The sequence below is a fragment of the Capra hircus genome, chromosome 11 (genome assembly GCF_001704415.2).
Source record: "Capra hircus breed San Clemente chromosome 11, ASM170441v1, whole genome shotgun sequence".
Lineage (NCBI taxonomy): Eukaryota > Metazoa > Chordata > Mammalia > Artiodactyla > Bovidae > Capra > Capra hircus.
The window spans coordinates 157,329-171,271 of NC_030818.1; the positions used below are offsets into that span (position 1 = coordinate 157,329).

The window sequence follows — 13,943 nt, forward strand, 5'->3', positions numbered from 1 at the left end:
CAAGAACACTAGAGTGGGCTGCCATTTCCTCCTCGAGGGGATCTTTAGACCCAGAGATGGAACCCGAGTCTCTTACATCTCCTGCATTGGCAGGTGGGCTGTTTACTACTAGTGGCCCCCGGGAAGCCCCGAAGATAGGGGGAAACGGGCACGTCTTCCTAGCACCCAGCCCCATACAGAAGGCGAGGCCGGGAAGGCCTGGGAATCAATCCAGCCATGGGAGATGGGAGCAGGGAGAGGACCCTCGGCGCTCGGGGCGCTGACCCGGGGACCCACCTGGGGGCGTATCCGGGCCCGCCTTGCTCACAGAGCTCTGCAGCGCCGCCAGCCGGCTCTTCATGTGACGGACGCCCTCGGCGAAGCGTGTCTCCTGGCCTTTCAGCAACTGCTGCAGGTGGCGGATAGCCATGAGGAACTGCTGTTTGTTGAGACAGTTCTGGGGAGAGGAAAAAATATTCATCACCACCACTAGCATGGGGGGCCAGGGGTTACCGGGACCCTGGGCTCTAACACCCTGGGGATCCGCTAAGTACAATACAGAAGCGGCCCCGCTGATGTCCCGACAATATATCGGGTGAGGCCCCCCAAAAAGCACTCCCCAGTTCCTCCCTCAACGAAAATAAAGCTCTGATTTTCAGAGTGCAGGGCAGAAGTGATGACTCTAAGTGATTGGGTGGTAGAATTATCTGAAGGCAATGTGCCTTTATGAGTGGTCTTACTTCAAAGACCCACCCCCCCTCCATCCTGCTAATTCTTCACTCCAAGTTAATGCTCTGAAATCTGGGCCTCGAGGAACATTTTCCTTCTCTAACTTGGACATTTTTAAGCAGATGGATGATATAACATAAAACAGGCAAATCAGGGAAGCCCAGTGGTTCCCATTCTTTTAAAAATGTAACAGGGCACAGGACTTCCCTGGTAGTCCAGTGGTTAAGAATCTACCTTGCAATTCAGAGGATGCAGGTTCGATCCCTGGTTGAGGAACTAAGATCCCACATGCCTTGGCACCACTAAGCCCCGGAACAACAATAGAAGACCCCACGTGACTCAAGGAAATCCCATATGCCACAACTAAACACCCGACACAGCCAAATAAATAATTAAGTATTTAAAAAATATAACAGGGCAAGTTCAGTTCAATTCAGTCGCTTAGTTGTGTCCAACTCTTTGTGACTCCATGGACTGCAGCACACCAGGCTTCCTTGTGCATCACCAACTCCCAAAACTTGCTCAAACTCGTGTCCATCAAGTTGGTGATATCATCCAACCATCTCATCCTCTGTCGTCCCCTTCTCCTCCTGCCTTCAATCCTTCCCATCATTGGAAAATGCTGGAGAAGGGAATGGCATACCACTTCAGTATTCTTGCCTTGAGAACCCCATGAACAGTATGAAAAGGTAACAGGGCAACTATGAAGAATTAAAGGAGCATTCAGTTAAGGTTCATGCTGAGTTCTAACACTTTTTGAAAAGCTCAAAACACAGAAGAAGGAGGCATGTGCTTATCACGATAGAGACTAACTTTAGCAACACTTGGTATCATGCCTAGTGATAAAAATCTCAAGGTTTCTGATCCTAATGGGGGCTTCCCAGGTGGCACTACGTGGTAAAGAACCCGCCTGGTAATGCAGGAGATGTAAGAGAGATGGGTTTGATCCTTGGGTCGGGAAGATCCCCTGGAGGAGGAAACAGAAACCCACTCCAGTACTCTTGCCTGGGAAATCCCACGGACAGAGGAGCCTGGCAGGCTACAGTCTGTGGGGTTGCAAAGAGTTGGACAGGACTGAAGTGACTGCGCGTGCACTGGTCCTAATTGCCCTTAAGAGCCAGGATGTGAACAGGAGGGAGAGGTGAGGACTTCCCTGGTGGTCCCATAGTTAAGACTGCGCTTCCAGCATGGAGGGCACAGCTTCAATCATTGATCGGGGAACTAAGGTCCCCCATGCCAAGGTGGGGAGGGTGCAAAAAAATAAACAAATAAGAACATTGCCTCACTGGGAACAAAAAGAAAGAAAGAAAGGAGAGGTGAGTACCGTAGGCAGAGATAGGACAGGCCCTGGTTCACATGTTGGACATTACCTCAGCACAGCCTAGTCCAGCCTGACTCACATGACCTGCATGGAACAAAGGAGAGTGGGATGATGGCAACCTCTAGGGATAGGCTTGTGAATCCGCTTTTTTTTTTTATACTTAATTTTTTTTCCTACAATGATTATCAGCTTAATAATTAGAAAAAAAGGTTTCAAAGGTGGCCAGCGGCCGGCAGCCGGGAGGCATGTGGCCTCTGCAGCCTGGGTGGCTTCCAGCATGGCCAGTGGAGTGCTGCCACCGCGGCGGAGACGGAGCCGTGGCCGCTCTCTCCGGGTGGGTGCCAGGCCGCCGCACCTTGGAGATCTCACCAAACACAAGGCTCACTGCTCCGGGTCAATGGATGCTTTTGACAAAGCTGAATCCCGTTGCCCCTGGAGCTCATTAATCCTTGGGGGCTCCTTGGCCTCCACCCTAAAACCAGGGCCTGACTGGGCCTGGCCTCAAACACAACCTTTGGGAAGGGAACTTTTGTTTGCTTTCCTTCTCCCTCCCTCCTTGTGGTCCTTCCCACGCAGGCCCTGGGCACCCGGGCAGTGACCTCTCGCAGTCCCTGACCTGCCCAGCATGGCGCAGCCATCCACCCAGATCGGACTTCACACACCCACCTCCCTTCCCTTTAAAAACACATAACAATAATAAGGAGCTGCTTCCAGAGATGCTGCTCCATAGCATGTGTGATTCACATCTGTGAAGTTCCTCACGGTGTACCAAGCTATATGCTACTCCTAGGAGGACGGAGGAGCCTGGCGGGCTACAGTCCAGAGGGTCGAAAGGAATTTGACAAGGCTGAAGCTACTGAGCACACAAAAGGACTACTGGCTGGCAGCAGCCCTGTGAAGAAAGCCTGGGACTGTCTCTGTTTTACAGTCAAGATATAGAGGCTGGAAGTCAAGCAACGTGTCCTGAACCATGTGGCCTGTGAGCGGCAGCACCAGGCTGGGGACCTGCTGACTCCCATCGACTGCGCCCACCAACAAGCCATGCCCCCGGGGTTGTCATACGCCTTAGTGTGCTCGGCCGCTCAGTCGTGTCTGATTCTGCAACTCCATGGACTGTAGCCCGCCAGGCTCCTCTGTCCATGGGATTCTCCAGGCCAGAACACTGGAGTGGGTTGCAATTTCCCCTTCCAGGGGATCTTCCCGACCCAGGGATCGAGCTCAAGCCTCCCACATTGCCGGCAGATTCTTTACCACTGTTTCACAAAAGCCTCTGTGTGGTGAAGGTTCTCGATTAGTCTGCATGAGGGATTGATCACCCTGTGACCCAAGCTAAATATCCCACAGGAGTGGATTTCTAACTCCTGTGTGGATTCCAGCTTGCCAGCATGAGTGGTGGAGACAGGAAGTGGGGTGGGTGGAGCGGAAGAGACAGCTTCACGCAGTGAGCCAGGCCAGCAGCTGCCTCCAGGGCGTGACAGCTGGGAGAGGGCAGTCCCAGGGGACAGGGAAGGGCTACGTTTCAAAGTAGGAGACGTTAGATCAATGCCAAGGCTTCTGCCAGGAACCTGGCATAGAGGACATTGTACTCCAGTCAGTACAGAAGGAAAGACGGGAATGGAAATAAAGGGGCCTCTGGGAAGCCAAGTGAGTTGAATCTCAGTGCTCCCAGGTCCAGACACTGTGCTCTGCTTGTGGTGGCACTGCCCTGGAGCCCTGCCTGCCTATGCACCATGAGCAGCAAGCGCCACTGGCTTTGCCTCAAGGTGCTCATTACAGGTGGGCTGTGCTCACCTCTAGGCTTCCCAGGTGGCGTTAGTGGTAAAGAATCCGCCTGTCAATGCAGGAGATGTAAGAGACACGGGTTCGATGTTTTGATCCCCGGGTTGGGAAGATCCCCTGGGGGAGAGTCCCATGGACAGAGGAGCCTCTGCGCTACAGCCCATGGGATCACAAAGAGTCGGACACGGCTGAAGTGACTCAGCATGCACATGCTCATCTCTCCAGTCACGGTGGGAAAACCTCCCAGATCAAGTACACTAAGGCCACGCAAAGGTGGAGATGGAGGAGGAAGGTGGTGGGCAGGCTTGATGAGGGAAGGTCAGGAAACCTTAGCCGTCTCTGCCTCCAGCCTCACTAGGGTGATGCTAACAGCATTAAGTGTTACAGATCCTGTGAGCCCAGAAATAAACCCATGCACATATGGTCAATTAACTTACGACCAAGGAGCCAAGCACATGCGATGGTAGAAGCAGAGTCTCTTCAACAAATGGTGCTAGTGAGGAATGGAATATTTCCTGCCATGTTAAACAAGGATGCCACAGTCATCAGTGATTGCAGGCCTCCAGTGTGACCCTGTGAGCCCTAAGGGCACTCAGGAAGAAGAACACTGAGATCTCGCAGCCATCAGACTATAGCCCCTCCCTATGGTGAGCCCCAAGGAAGCTCAGGAAGTAAAACACACATGATACCCGCCCCAGATAGCTGAGGTGCGTATGAAAGAACGACCTCAGTGAGCCCAGATTCTTGCATCTCCCCATACACAGAAAGCACTAAACTCCTTAACTTGGGATCTGGTTTTCTTTAATGATAATCTTTTGATGTTTAGACTACCTGCTATTTGTTGCAAAACTTCTATGTAGCCTGGTTCCTCCCCTCACCTCCTCAGAGTCGTTCTCTCCAGGTTGCTTGAGATACTGCCTCCCAGGCTTGAAGTCCTAAGAATTCCCACCAAATAAAACATAACTCTCACCTTTTAGGTTATGAATATTTTTTAAGTTGACACTGGGAAAAACTGGACGGTAACATGCAAACGGATGAAACTAGACCGCTGTCTTACATCCTCCACAAAATTCACTCAAATTATATTGAAAATTTAAACCTAAGACCTGAAACCATAAAACTCCTAGAAGAAAACATAGGCAGTAAGCTCTTTGACATCAGTCTTGACAATGACTGTTTTTTGGATTTGACACCAAAAGTAAAGGCAATGAAAGCGCTCATAAACAAGCGAAGCTAAATCAAACTGGGAAGCTTCCACACATCAAAGGAAACCAGCAGCAAAATGAAAAGGCAGTCTACAGAATGGGAGAGAGTACTTGCAAGTCATCTGCAAAATTTCTCACAAGGGGTTAATATCCAAAATACACAAAGAACTCATATAATTCAAGAGCAAAATAAAACAGAAAAAAAAAAAAAACTTCGGCTATCTGATGTGAAGAACTGACTCCTTAGAAAAGACCCTGATGCTGGGAAAGATTGATGGAAGGAGGAGAAGAGGGTGACAGAGAATGTGATGGTTGGATGGCATCACTGACTCAACGGACATGAGTTTGAACAAGCTCCAACTCAAGCTGGTGAGGGACAGGGAGGCCTGGCATGCAACAGCCCATGGGGTCTCAAGGAGTTGGACACAACTGAGCGACTGAACTGAACTGAAACAAAAATCTGATTTTAACATGGGGAGAGGTTCTAAATAGTTTTTCCAAAGAAGACATTCCACAGATGGCCAACAGGTACATAATAAGATGCTCAAGATGACTAATCATCAGAGAAATGCAAATCAAAACCATAATAAGTATTACCGCATTCCTGTTGAATGGCTGTTATAGAAGAAACAAGAAATAACGAGTATTGGTGAAGATGTGGAGAAATGTGAGCCCTCGTTCCCTGTTTGTGGGAAAGTAAATTGGTGCAGCCACAATGGAAAACAGATTGGAGTTTACTTAAAAAATTAAAAATAGAACTACCATATGATCTAGCAAGGAGATCCAACCAGTCCATCCTAAAGGAAATCAGCCCTGAATATTCATTGGAAGCACTGATGCTGAAGCTGAAACTCCAATACTTTGGCCACCTGATGTGAAGAGCTGACTCATCTGAAAAGACCCTAATGCTGGGAAAGATTGAAGGTAGGAGGAGAAGGGGACGAGGGAGGATGAGATGGTTGGATGGCATCACCGACACAATGGAATGAGTTTGGGTAAACTCCAGGAGTTGGTGATGGACGGGGAGGCCTGGCATGCTACAGTCCATGGGGTCGCAAAGAGTTGGACACAGCTGAGCAACTGAACTGAACTGATGATCTAGCAATTCCAAAGGAAACAAAGTTATGTCTTGAAAAGCTATACACACCCCTATGCCCACTGCAGTGTTATTTTCAATAGCTAAGACATGCGAACAACTTTAATGCCCACTAGCAATGAAGACTCAGCACAGCCAAAGGTAAATAATGAATTTTTTAAAAGTTGATGAGAGTAGATTTTTTTGGGGCCATGCAGCCTGTGGGACCTGCATTGGAAGTACAGAGTCTTAACCACCAGACTGCCAGGAAAGTCCCTTAAAAGAATAGATCTCAAAAGCTCCCGTCATGAGAAACACAGCTGCAACTATGTGGGGTGAGAGATGCTGATTAGACTTGCTGCAGTGACCGTGTCACACTATATATGTGTATCAAGTCATTATTTTGCATATGCCTTGGACTCTGTGGTGCGCGTGTGTGCTTATTCGTGCCTGACCCTTTGCGACGCCAAGGACTGCAGCCAGCCCAGCTCTGCTGTTCATGGGATTTCCCAGACAAGAACACTGGAATGGGTTGCCATTTCGTCCTCCAGGAGATCTTCCTGACCTGGGGATCAAACCCATATCTCTTGCATCTGTTACACCGGCAGGAGGATTCTTCAGCACCAGAGTCACTGCAGAGGCCCCATGTCTTGGACTAATACAATGCGATCACTCGTTTATATCATGTTATGTAATTTTATCTCAATAAAACTGGGAGAGGGAGGAACAATAAAGTTCACAAGGGGGAAAAACGGGAGATCCTTGTCCTCTTGGCAAGCTAGCTTGGCAGGGGCAAAACCGGGGTGCCAAAGCAGTGGAAAGAATGATTGCTTGAGGTTTGATGGATTTATGCAGCAGCTGCTACTAACAGGCCAGCTCCTTGATCTCAAATTGCTAGAAATGGAGCCCATGGGCGCCACGCTTAAAATCTCTCACCTGTAGGGACCTCAGCAATGGCATAACTGAATTCATCTGCAGAGCAGAGGGACAGGCTAGAAACCTTCAGACCGAGTCAAGGGCTCAAGAGGTCTGCATTATATGGGCATATGGGGACAAATGAGGTCACGTGGTGGGGGCTGAGAACCTAAGCATCCCTCCTTTTCAAACTGAGAAAACTTTGTCAATTTGCTTGGTCAGAAAAATAAAGCATACTTTCTGCAAAACCACTCAAAATCCTGAAGAACACATCAGAACAAAGGACAAGTCCCATGAGCACAGACAACCACTGTTCACGTTTAGTGTGGTTTTAACATTTGGATCAGGTATACACTCACACACGCAAAAGTGTCCCCTGACAGTTGCTGGACCTCGGAGGCAGGCCCCGCACTAGCTCTTTATTCTTGGCGCCAAGCTGTGGCATTGTTTCCACACCGGTGAGCAGAGCAAAAGTCAGACCTTGCACCTCAGTCTGCTTCTGTTCCTCTCTTCCTTTCAGCCCGCTTCCGTTTGTCTGCCCATTTGCCCTCCCACGCCCACCAGTATCTGCTTTCGGCCGAGAGAAGCCACACAAGGGAACAGACCATTTCCTTCTTTGTACGCAAGGGGGCTTTGAGGGGCTTCAAGGGCCTGCGAGGCTGCGGGACAAGAAACAGGCTGGACCATCTGGTGTCACCCCCCTGCATTTCAGCCTGGCCCTGCCATGGTGACTGCTGGCTTCCCATCTCAGGGTCCCAGAGCCTAACTGTAAAAAAGAATCTCCCACTTAGGTGGGAAGGCTCACCAAGGCTGTGACTGGGTGAAGGTCAAGTCTGGATGGGGCCGACAAGAAGAGGGGTCTCCACCAAGGAAGGAGGGCCTACCTTAGGGCCCCCACTTTCCCAGGTCTCTTCCAGGACCTCACTTTTTAAAATTTTTACTGTTTGGCCACACTGTGCACATATGGGATCTTAGTTCCCCAACCAGGGATCAAATACACACCCCCTGCACTGGAAGCCCAGTCTTAACCACTGGACCACCAGGGAAGTCCCTAGGACCCTCACTTTTAATATTTTTCTCAAAGAGCTCCTCAAATGACCTACATTTGCATCCTTTCAATACTGGTCTCCATCTATGCTTGGCATAGGCCATTGACAATAAATAATGAAAATTAGTTCTTATTTCTTTGAATTAATAACTTATTTGTAATGGGATCAAGAAAAGACATTCAGTGAAACTCTCCTATCCTCGAGGAGAAAAAAATCAAGATTTCCCATTTCTGGTATCAAACTCTCCTTCAGAGCACTGGCCTTCCAGTGAATTTAAACATCAAGAGTGATGTTTGCAGACAAGACCAGAAGCAGAGAGAGGAGTAGCAACAGCAGTCATTCCACCCGCTCTTTCCAAGCTGGGGTGGAGGTGGCAGAGATGGTTCCAGAACACACTAGCCAATGTTGACAGCCAGGTGGTAGGCGGCTGAGTCTAAGGCTTCTGGGAGCAAGGAGGTCACAGATCTGTACCCATCCACCCCACGCCACGTCCAGGAAAAGTCTTGCCTATCTTCTTTCCAACTCATCCTGTTACAACGTTGATTCTGATGGATCTGGTGGGGACACTTCAGAGGTCAAACACTCCTCTTCCTGGGAGACTAAGCAGCTCAGAGACCCCACCTGTTGGCCCAGGGTTGGACACAGACAAAGACAGTTTGTGTCCCCAGCTCATTGCAAGCCCGTGCCAGAACTTGGTGGGTGGACCCTCCCACCCCATCCAGGCCTCCTTGCCATCTGGGCTCAGTTTACAAAGTAGCCCAGTTCTCAAAGCACTCAAGTGCCAGGGCATGCTGGATTGGTGGGTGGAGGTGTCCTTGAGGCTCTGTTCTCACGTGACCTGGCTTGATGGCCATCCTCACATCAGTCTTGGCAAAGAGACTATTTCTAAAAGCCACCTCAGTGACAACAGAACCCCAGGCCCCTCCAGGCGGGTGCAGATGACCCCTTGGACCTCGGATGGGCTGTCTTGCATTGGTTTCCTCTAAGCCACAGCTATGCGTCACGTCAGCATGTTGTTAATGGGAACACAGATGTTTTGATGACTTTAGGTCTGTGAAAGGATAGAGCGCACTTGCCAAGCGTGTGCCTGCTAGCCAAGGCTTGAGGCCCTCTGCATGTGAGTCATGTAGAATTCACACGTGTTTTTTTTCTCTGAAAGATTTTTTTTTTAACTTTAGACCAAATCAGAAGCAGATTATAACTCCCTGACTTCTCTCATCCCAGTGACCTTGACCCAGCAACCACACTGAAGAGGAAAGAAAGGACACTTCTGGGGGAAGTGGGGGCACTTTAGGGGGCAGGCTGTTATCTTAGGGTTCTCCAGAAAAAACAGAATCAAGGAGAACCAATTGTATTGGGTTGGCCCCAAGGTTCATTCAGATTTTTCCATAACATCTTACGGAAAAACCCTAATGAATTTGTTGGGCCAACTCAATATATACACATCATACCCACTCCAGTGTTCTTGCCTGGAGAATCCCAGGGACGGGGGAGCCTGGTGGGCTTCTGTCTATGGGGTCGCACAGAGTCAGACACGACTGAAGCGACTTAGCAGCAGCAGCAGCAGCAGCGAGAGAGTGAGAAGGAGAGAGATTTAAGGAATTGGCTCCTGCAGTGTGGGGGCTGGAGACCTGGGAAGAGCTGGTGTTGCATATCCAAAGGCTGTCTGAAGCCAGAATGCCCTCCTTCTCCCAGGGCCTCAGTCTTTGGGATGAAGCCCACCCTCCTTATGGAAGGTAACCTGCTTTACTCAAAGTCTACAATTTAACGCTCATCACATCTAAAAAATAGCTTCATAGGGACTGGTGTTTCACCACATATCTGGGCACCATGGCCCAGCCATTTCACAGCTTAGAGAAACTGAGGCTCAAGGTATCTGGCTGATGGATGGTGGGGCTACCTTCCCTGCCACATCGTGTCCAGTCCATCCTTTGAGGAGCACATTCTGCCCATTTCTTCAGCCCGAAAGAACCAGGACAAGGGGCTCAGAGGAGGCCCCAGTTTGCCAGAGGACCCTCTCAGTGCCCTGGCAGTCCCCTCCCAACACACGTGCACAGACCCTTCTGGGAACATCGGCCCAGGTGTGTGCACATTCACACATGAACCCAGATTTCCGAGACCTGTGAAAGCGAATTATCTGGATCTGACCTGGTCTCCTGGGGCTGATGCAACGAGGTGGAGGGGGACGGGGGCCTGGTCTTGGCCACCAACACAGGCAGAAAGTGAGGGAAGGATGGGCCACGCGTGAGAGGAGGGGCTTTGGAAGTCCTGCCCTTAGAGAAAATCACCTGCACAGTTGCAAAGGGCTGAATAACAGACGTGGTGTGCTTTCAGATGTTTCTACCCTCCCTAGCGAAAAATCCCAAGCATTTCTGGGTGAGCAGGTAGACGTGAGATGAAAACCATCCTGTCCTGGACCTGTGTCCCACCTGCTCCTCCCGGGCCCTGCTGCAATCTAAGCTTCCTGAAGACAGATGTCAGAGGCCACACTGCATCACTTCCTTGTTTCCACCCGCCAGTGGCTCCCCACCCATGAAAATAAAGGCAAACTCCTCTCCATGTCACTGACAGGGTGGATTCTTTTCCTGTTGCTGCTCTAACAAATCAACATAAACCCGGCCACTTAAAACAACACATTTATTATCCTACAGTCTGGTAGGTCAGAACTCCAACATGGGTCTTGCTGGGCTAAAATCAGGGTAAGATTCTTAGATTTCCTGGGTAAGAACATACATAGATATCTTGGAAAGGGGAGCATTATTCTGCTTCCCACATTGTGTGCTCAAGCCCTGCCACCTCCAACAGTGCCCAGATAGGACACCTTCTGGGCTCCAACATTCAGACCTCTGTGTTTCTCCACACACCTTGTGCGGCATGCTAAGTCGCTTTAGTCATGTCCAACTCCTTGCTACCCTGTGGACTGTGGCCCCGCAGGCTCCTCTGTCCATGGAATTCTCCAGGCAAGAATAGTGGAGTGGGTTGCCATTTACTTTTCTAGGGGATCTTCTCCATTGACCCAGGGATCGAACCCGTGTCTCTTATGTTTCCAACACTGGCAGGCAGGTTCTTCACCACTGGTGCCACCTGGGAAGCCCTCAGTTTCCACAAACCTTAGCAAGTTTATTTCAACCGCAGGGCCTGTGCACTGGCCGTTTGCTCTGTCCAGATTCTGGCCCTGGTCCTTGGAAGTCAGTTTTCTACTTTCACTAGAAGCACCCTTCTTGGAGAGCCCTTACCTGCCTACCGAGTGTAGGGCAGCCTCCTGGCCTCCCTCCAGTACACACCCCATTTGCATTGTCTGCCTCTGGATGCGTTCAGGTCTATCTGGTTTTTCTCTGCATGCTTGGCGAGTCACGTACTGAGATCTGTTCTTTGAGTGTCATTCACGTTGTCCTTCCTATAGCCCCAAGAGACAGGGATCTCAGAGGAGAGCACTGACTCACAAAAGGCAGGAACTTGCCCCAGGTCACTCAGCCAGGAAGAGTGGGAGCCAGAACACAGACAGGCTGCCTCCCCAGACCCAGGACATCACCTGGCAGGACAGGCTCTCCGGACATACTTGTTGAATGAGCACACTATCTTACTAGCTAGATTCCTTCTGGGAAGGTAAAACCTCTAATCATGCAGTCAGAGAAAGAGCGCCAAGCTGATACTGACAAGTCTGTATGGTTTCACATTACAGTGTAAGTGACTGAAAGTGTCTGATGTTTTTCTGAAAGTGGTTTTGTGTTTTGTCTTTTTTTGCCTACAGGTACTCATGTGTTACGGGCTTCCCTAGTGACTCAGATGGTAAAGAATCCACCGGCAGTGCAGGAGACCCTGATCCCTGGGTCAGAAAAATCCCCTGGAGAAGGAAATGGCAACCCACTCCAGTATTCTTGCCTGGAAAATTCCGTGGACAGAGGAGCCTCGGGGGCCACAGTCCATGGGGTCGCAAAGAGTCAGACACGACTGAACAACTAAACGACAATTTTCTTTTAAATGAAAAAGTCTGTGATGTCCTTACTTTAAGTTTCAGGCAGTCCCAAAGAAGCAGGGAAGACTGGGTGGAGACTTTGAAAGGACAAAGAAAGCTCTATCCACCGAGGGAGTCTGCCCCGTGGCCCCAGGGCTGCATAAGCCTGGGGAAAGTTTGTAGAACCCTGGCAGTCCCACCATTGTCCCTGCTGATCAGGGGCATCGTCCAGCCTCCAGCGCCACTCAGCAGACAGACACTCCTCCTGGGGCAGCTGACAAGGAGGCAGGTCAGGGTGGCCCTATGTAAGCAGGACTGCTGCCCCAGCGGCAGGGGGAGCACTCCACAGCCACTGGCTGGTTATGCCAAGAATCAAAGCAGGTGTCAAACAGGACCCGCCATGGTGAGCAGGCCTAGGAGGGGATCAGTTCCTACCTGGAAGACTCCAGCCCAGCCCAAGGACCCAGTGCACTGCCTCCTTCCCCAGCTGGTCACCTCCGGTCCACACCCTCAGCCTGTACTGACCAGTGCCCTTGAGGGCTAGAAACTGCCCCAGCGGAGCACAGGGATCTCTGCTCTTCACTGCGATCAGGGCAGTCCTTGACAGGCCTGGGAAAGAGTCACACTCCTGAAGGTGCCGAGGGCAGATGGAGGCTGCTGGAGAAAGGGGAAATGCCAGGATGGCCTTCCGGTCACCCATCCTCACCCTGAGCCCATCCATTTGTCTAAACCCTGTGCCTGTGGGGAGTGAATCCCTGGACCAGTACTCATGCAGGCCTGCAGAATGGCAATCTCGCCCTCCCTGCAAGGGGCTCTTCTGGTCTTCCCATCCAGGGGGTCGTCTGTTTTCCCATCTCCGGACACGGGCAGGTCTTGTGACTTGCTTTGGCCGGCAGAACACACTGGAAGCGAAATACCAGTTCCAAGGCTGGCTCTGGATTAACCTTATTGTCTAGTCTCTGAATCTGATGTTTTCACATCTGGGGCTGTGTGACTTGGCATGGACTGTTCCACGGGGGGTGGGGGTTGGGTAGCAAATTCCTAGAGGCAGCAGACAGCACAATACCCTCCTTGCCCATGCCCAGCACACCTTAGGTGGCAAGCCAACCAAAGCTGAGCCCACCCCCCTGAACACCCCACCCTAGCCACGGCCCCCCAACAACCCCAGGGTCCATCAGCACACAACTAGGAACAGCCTTATACTGCCATCTCGCTCACATTATTCCAACTAGCCAGTCCAAACTCGGTTAGTGTCCTTACCCCGTCTCAAGGCCCCCAGTACAGGCTTTCCCAAAGTTTCCATCCCTCTCTCTGCCTGATGTTTTCTCTGTAACCTCCTTCTCTCAAGAACTCTAAGTTAATAACATGCTATCTTTTCCCTGGCACTGTCTCCTGATCTGTTGGCCCCAGCCCGCCTGACTGAAACCGAAATGTTAGCTTCACGGCAGAACAGCGTCTCAAGAAGCCTGGTGCATCCTGCTGGCCTTAGCCCTCAGCCACTTTCCAACATGCGGAAAGCCCAGGCCAGCCTGCTGGAGGATGGGGGACTGCACGAAACAGAGGCACCCTGGACCACCCAGCCCTGGCTAACCCAGCAGCTGTCCACAGACCAAGAGGAGCCCAGGCCTAGAGAGTGGAGCCTGGAGCCCGTGAGCAGAACAGATGATCTGAGTCCTGCTCAAACTGGTGACCTGGTCAGCCAATTCCAGACCCAGAGCAGCTCGATCAGAACCAATGCAGGATCCTTGTCTGTTTGGGTCTCGGTGAATGGGTCATAAAAGTGAAAGTGTCAATCACTCAGTCGTGTCCAACTCTTTGCAACTCCACAGACTGTAGCCCACCATGCTCCTCTGTCCATGGGATTTCCCAGGTGAGAATACTGGAGTGAACAGCCACGCCCTTCTTCAGTTGGATCTTTCTGACCCAGGAATTGAAC

General features: G+C 50.8%; 1 protein-coding gene across 2 annotated transcripts in view; it reads right to left on the bottom strand.

Moving 5' to 3' along the window:
- FBLN7 (fibulin 7) overlaps window positions 1-13,943 on the bottom strand; it is a 57,069-nt gene that overhangs the window by 32,648 nt on the left and 10,478 nt on the right. Inside the window, exons 1-2 of one of the 2 annotated variants that reach the window (XM_018054801.1) lie at window positions 11,137-11,141; window positions 277-436 (exon numbers count right to left, since the gene is read on the bottom strand). In XM_018054801.1, coding sequence (XP_017910290.1) covers window positions 277-409 — 133 coding nt within the window. In that variant the 5' untranslated portion in view covers window positions 410-436; window positions 11,137-11,141. Of the gene's footprint in view, window positions 1-276; window positions 437-11,136; window positions 11,142-13,943 lie in introns of those variants that run through there. The other variant, XM_018054800.1, reaches the window with a different exon arrangement.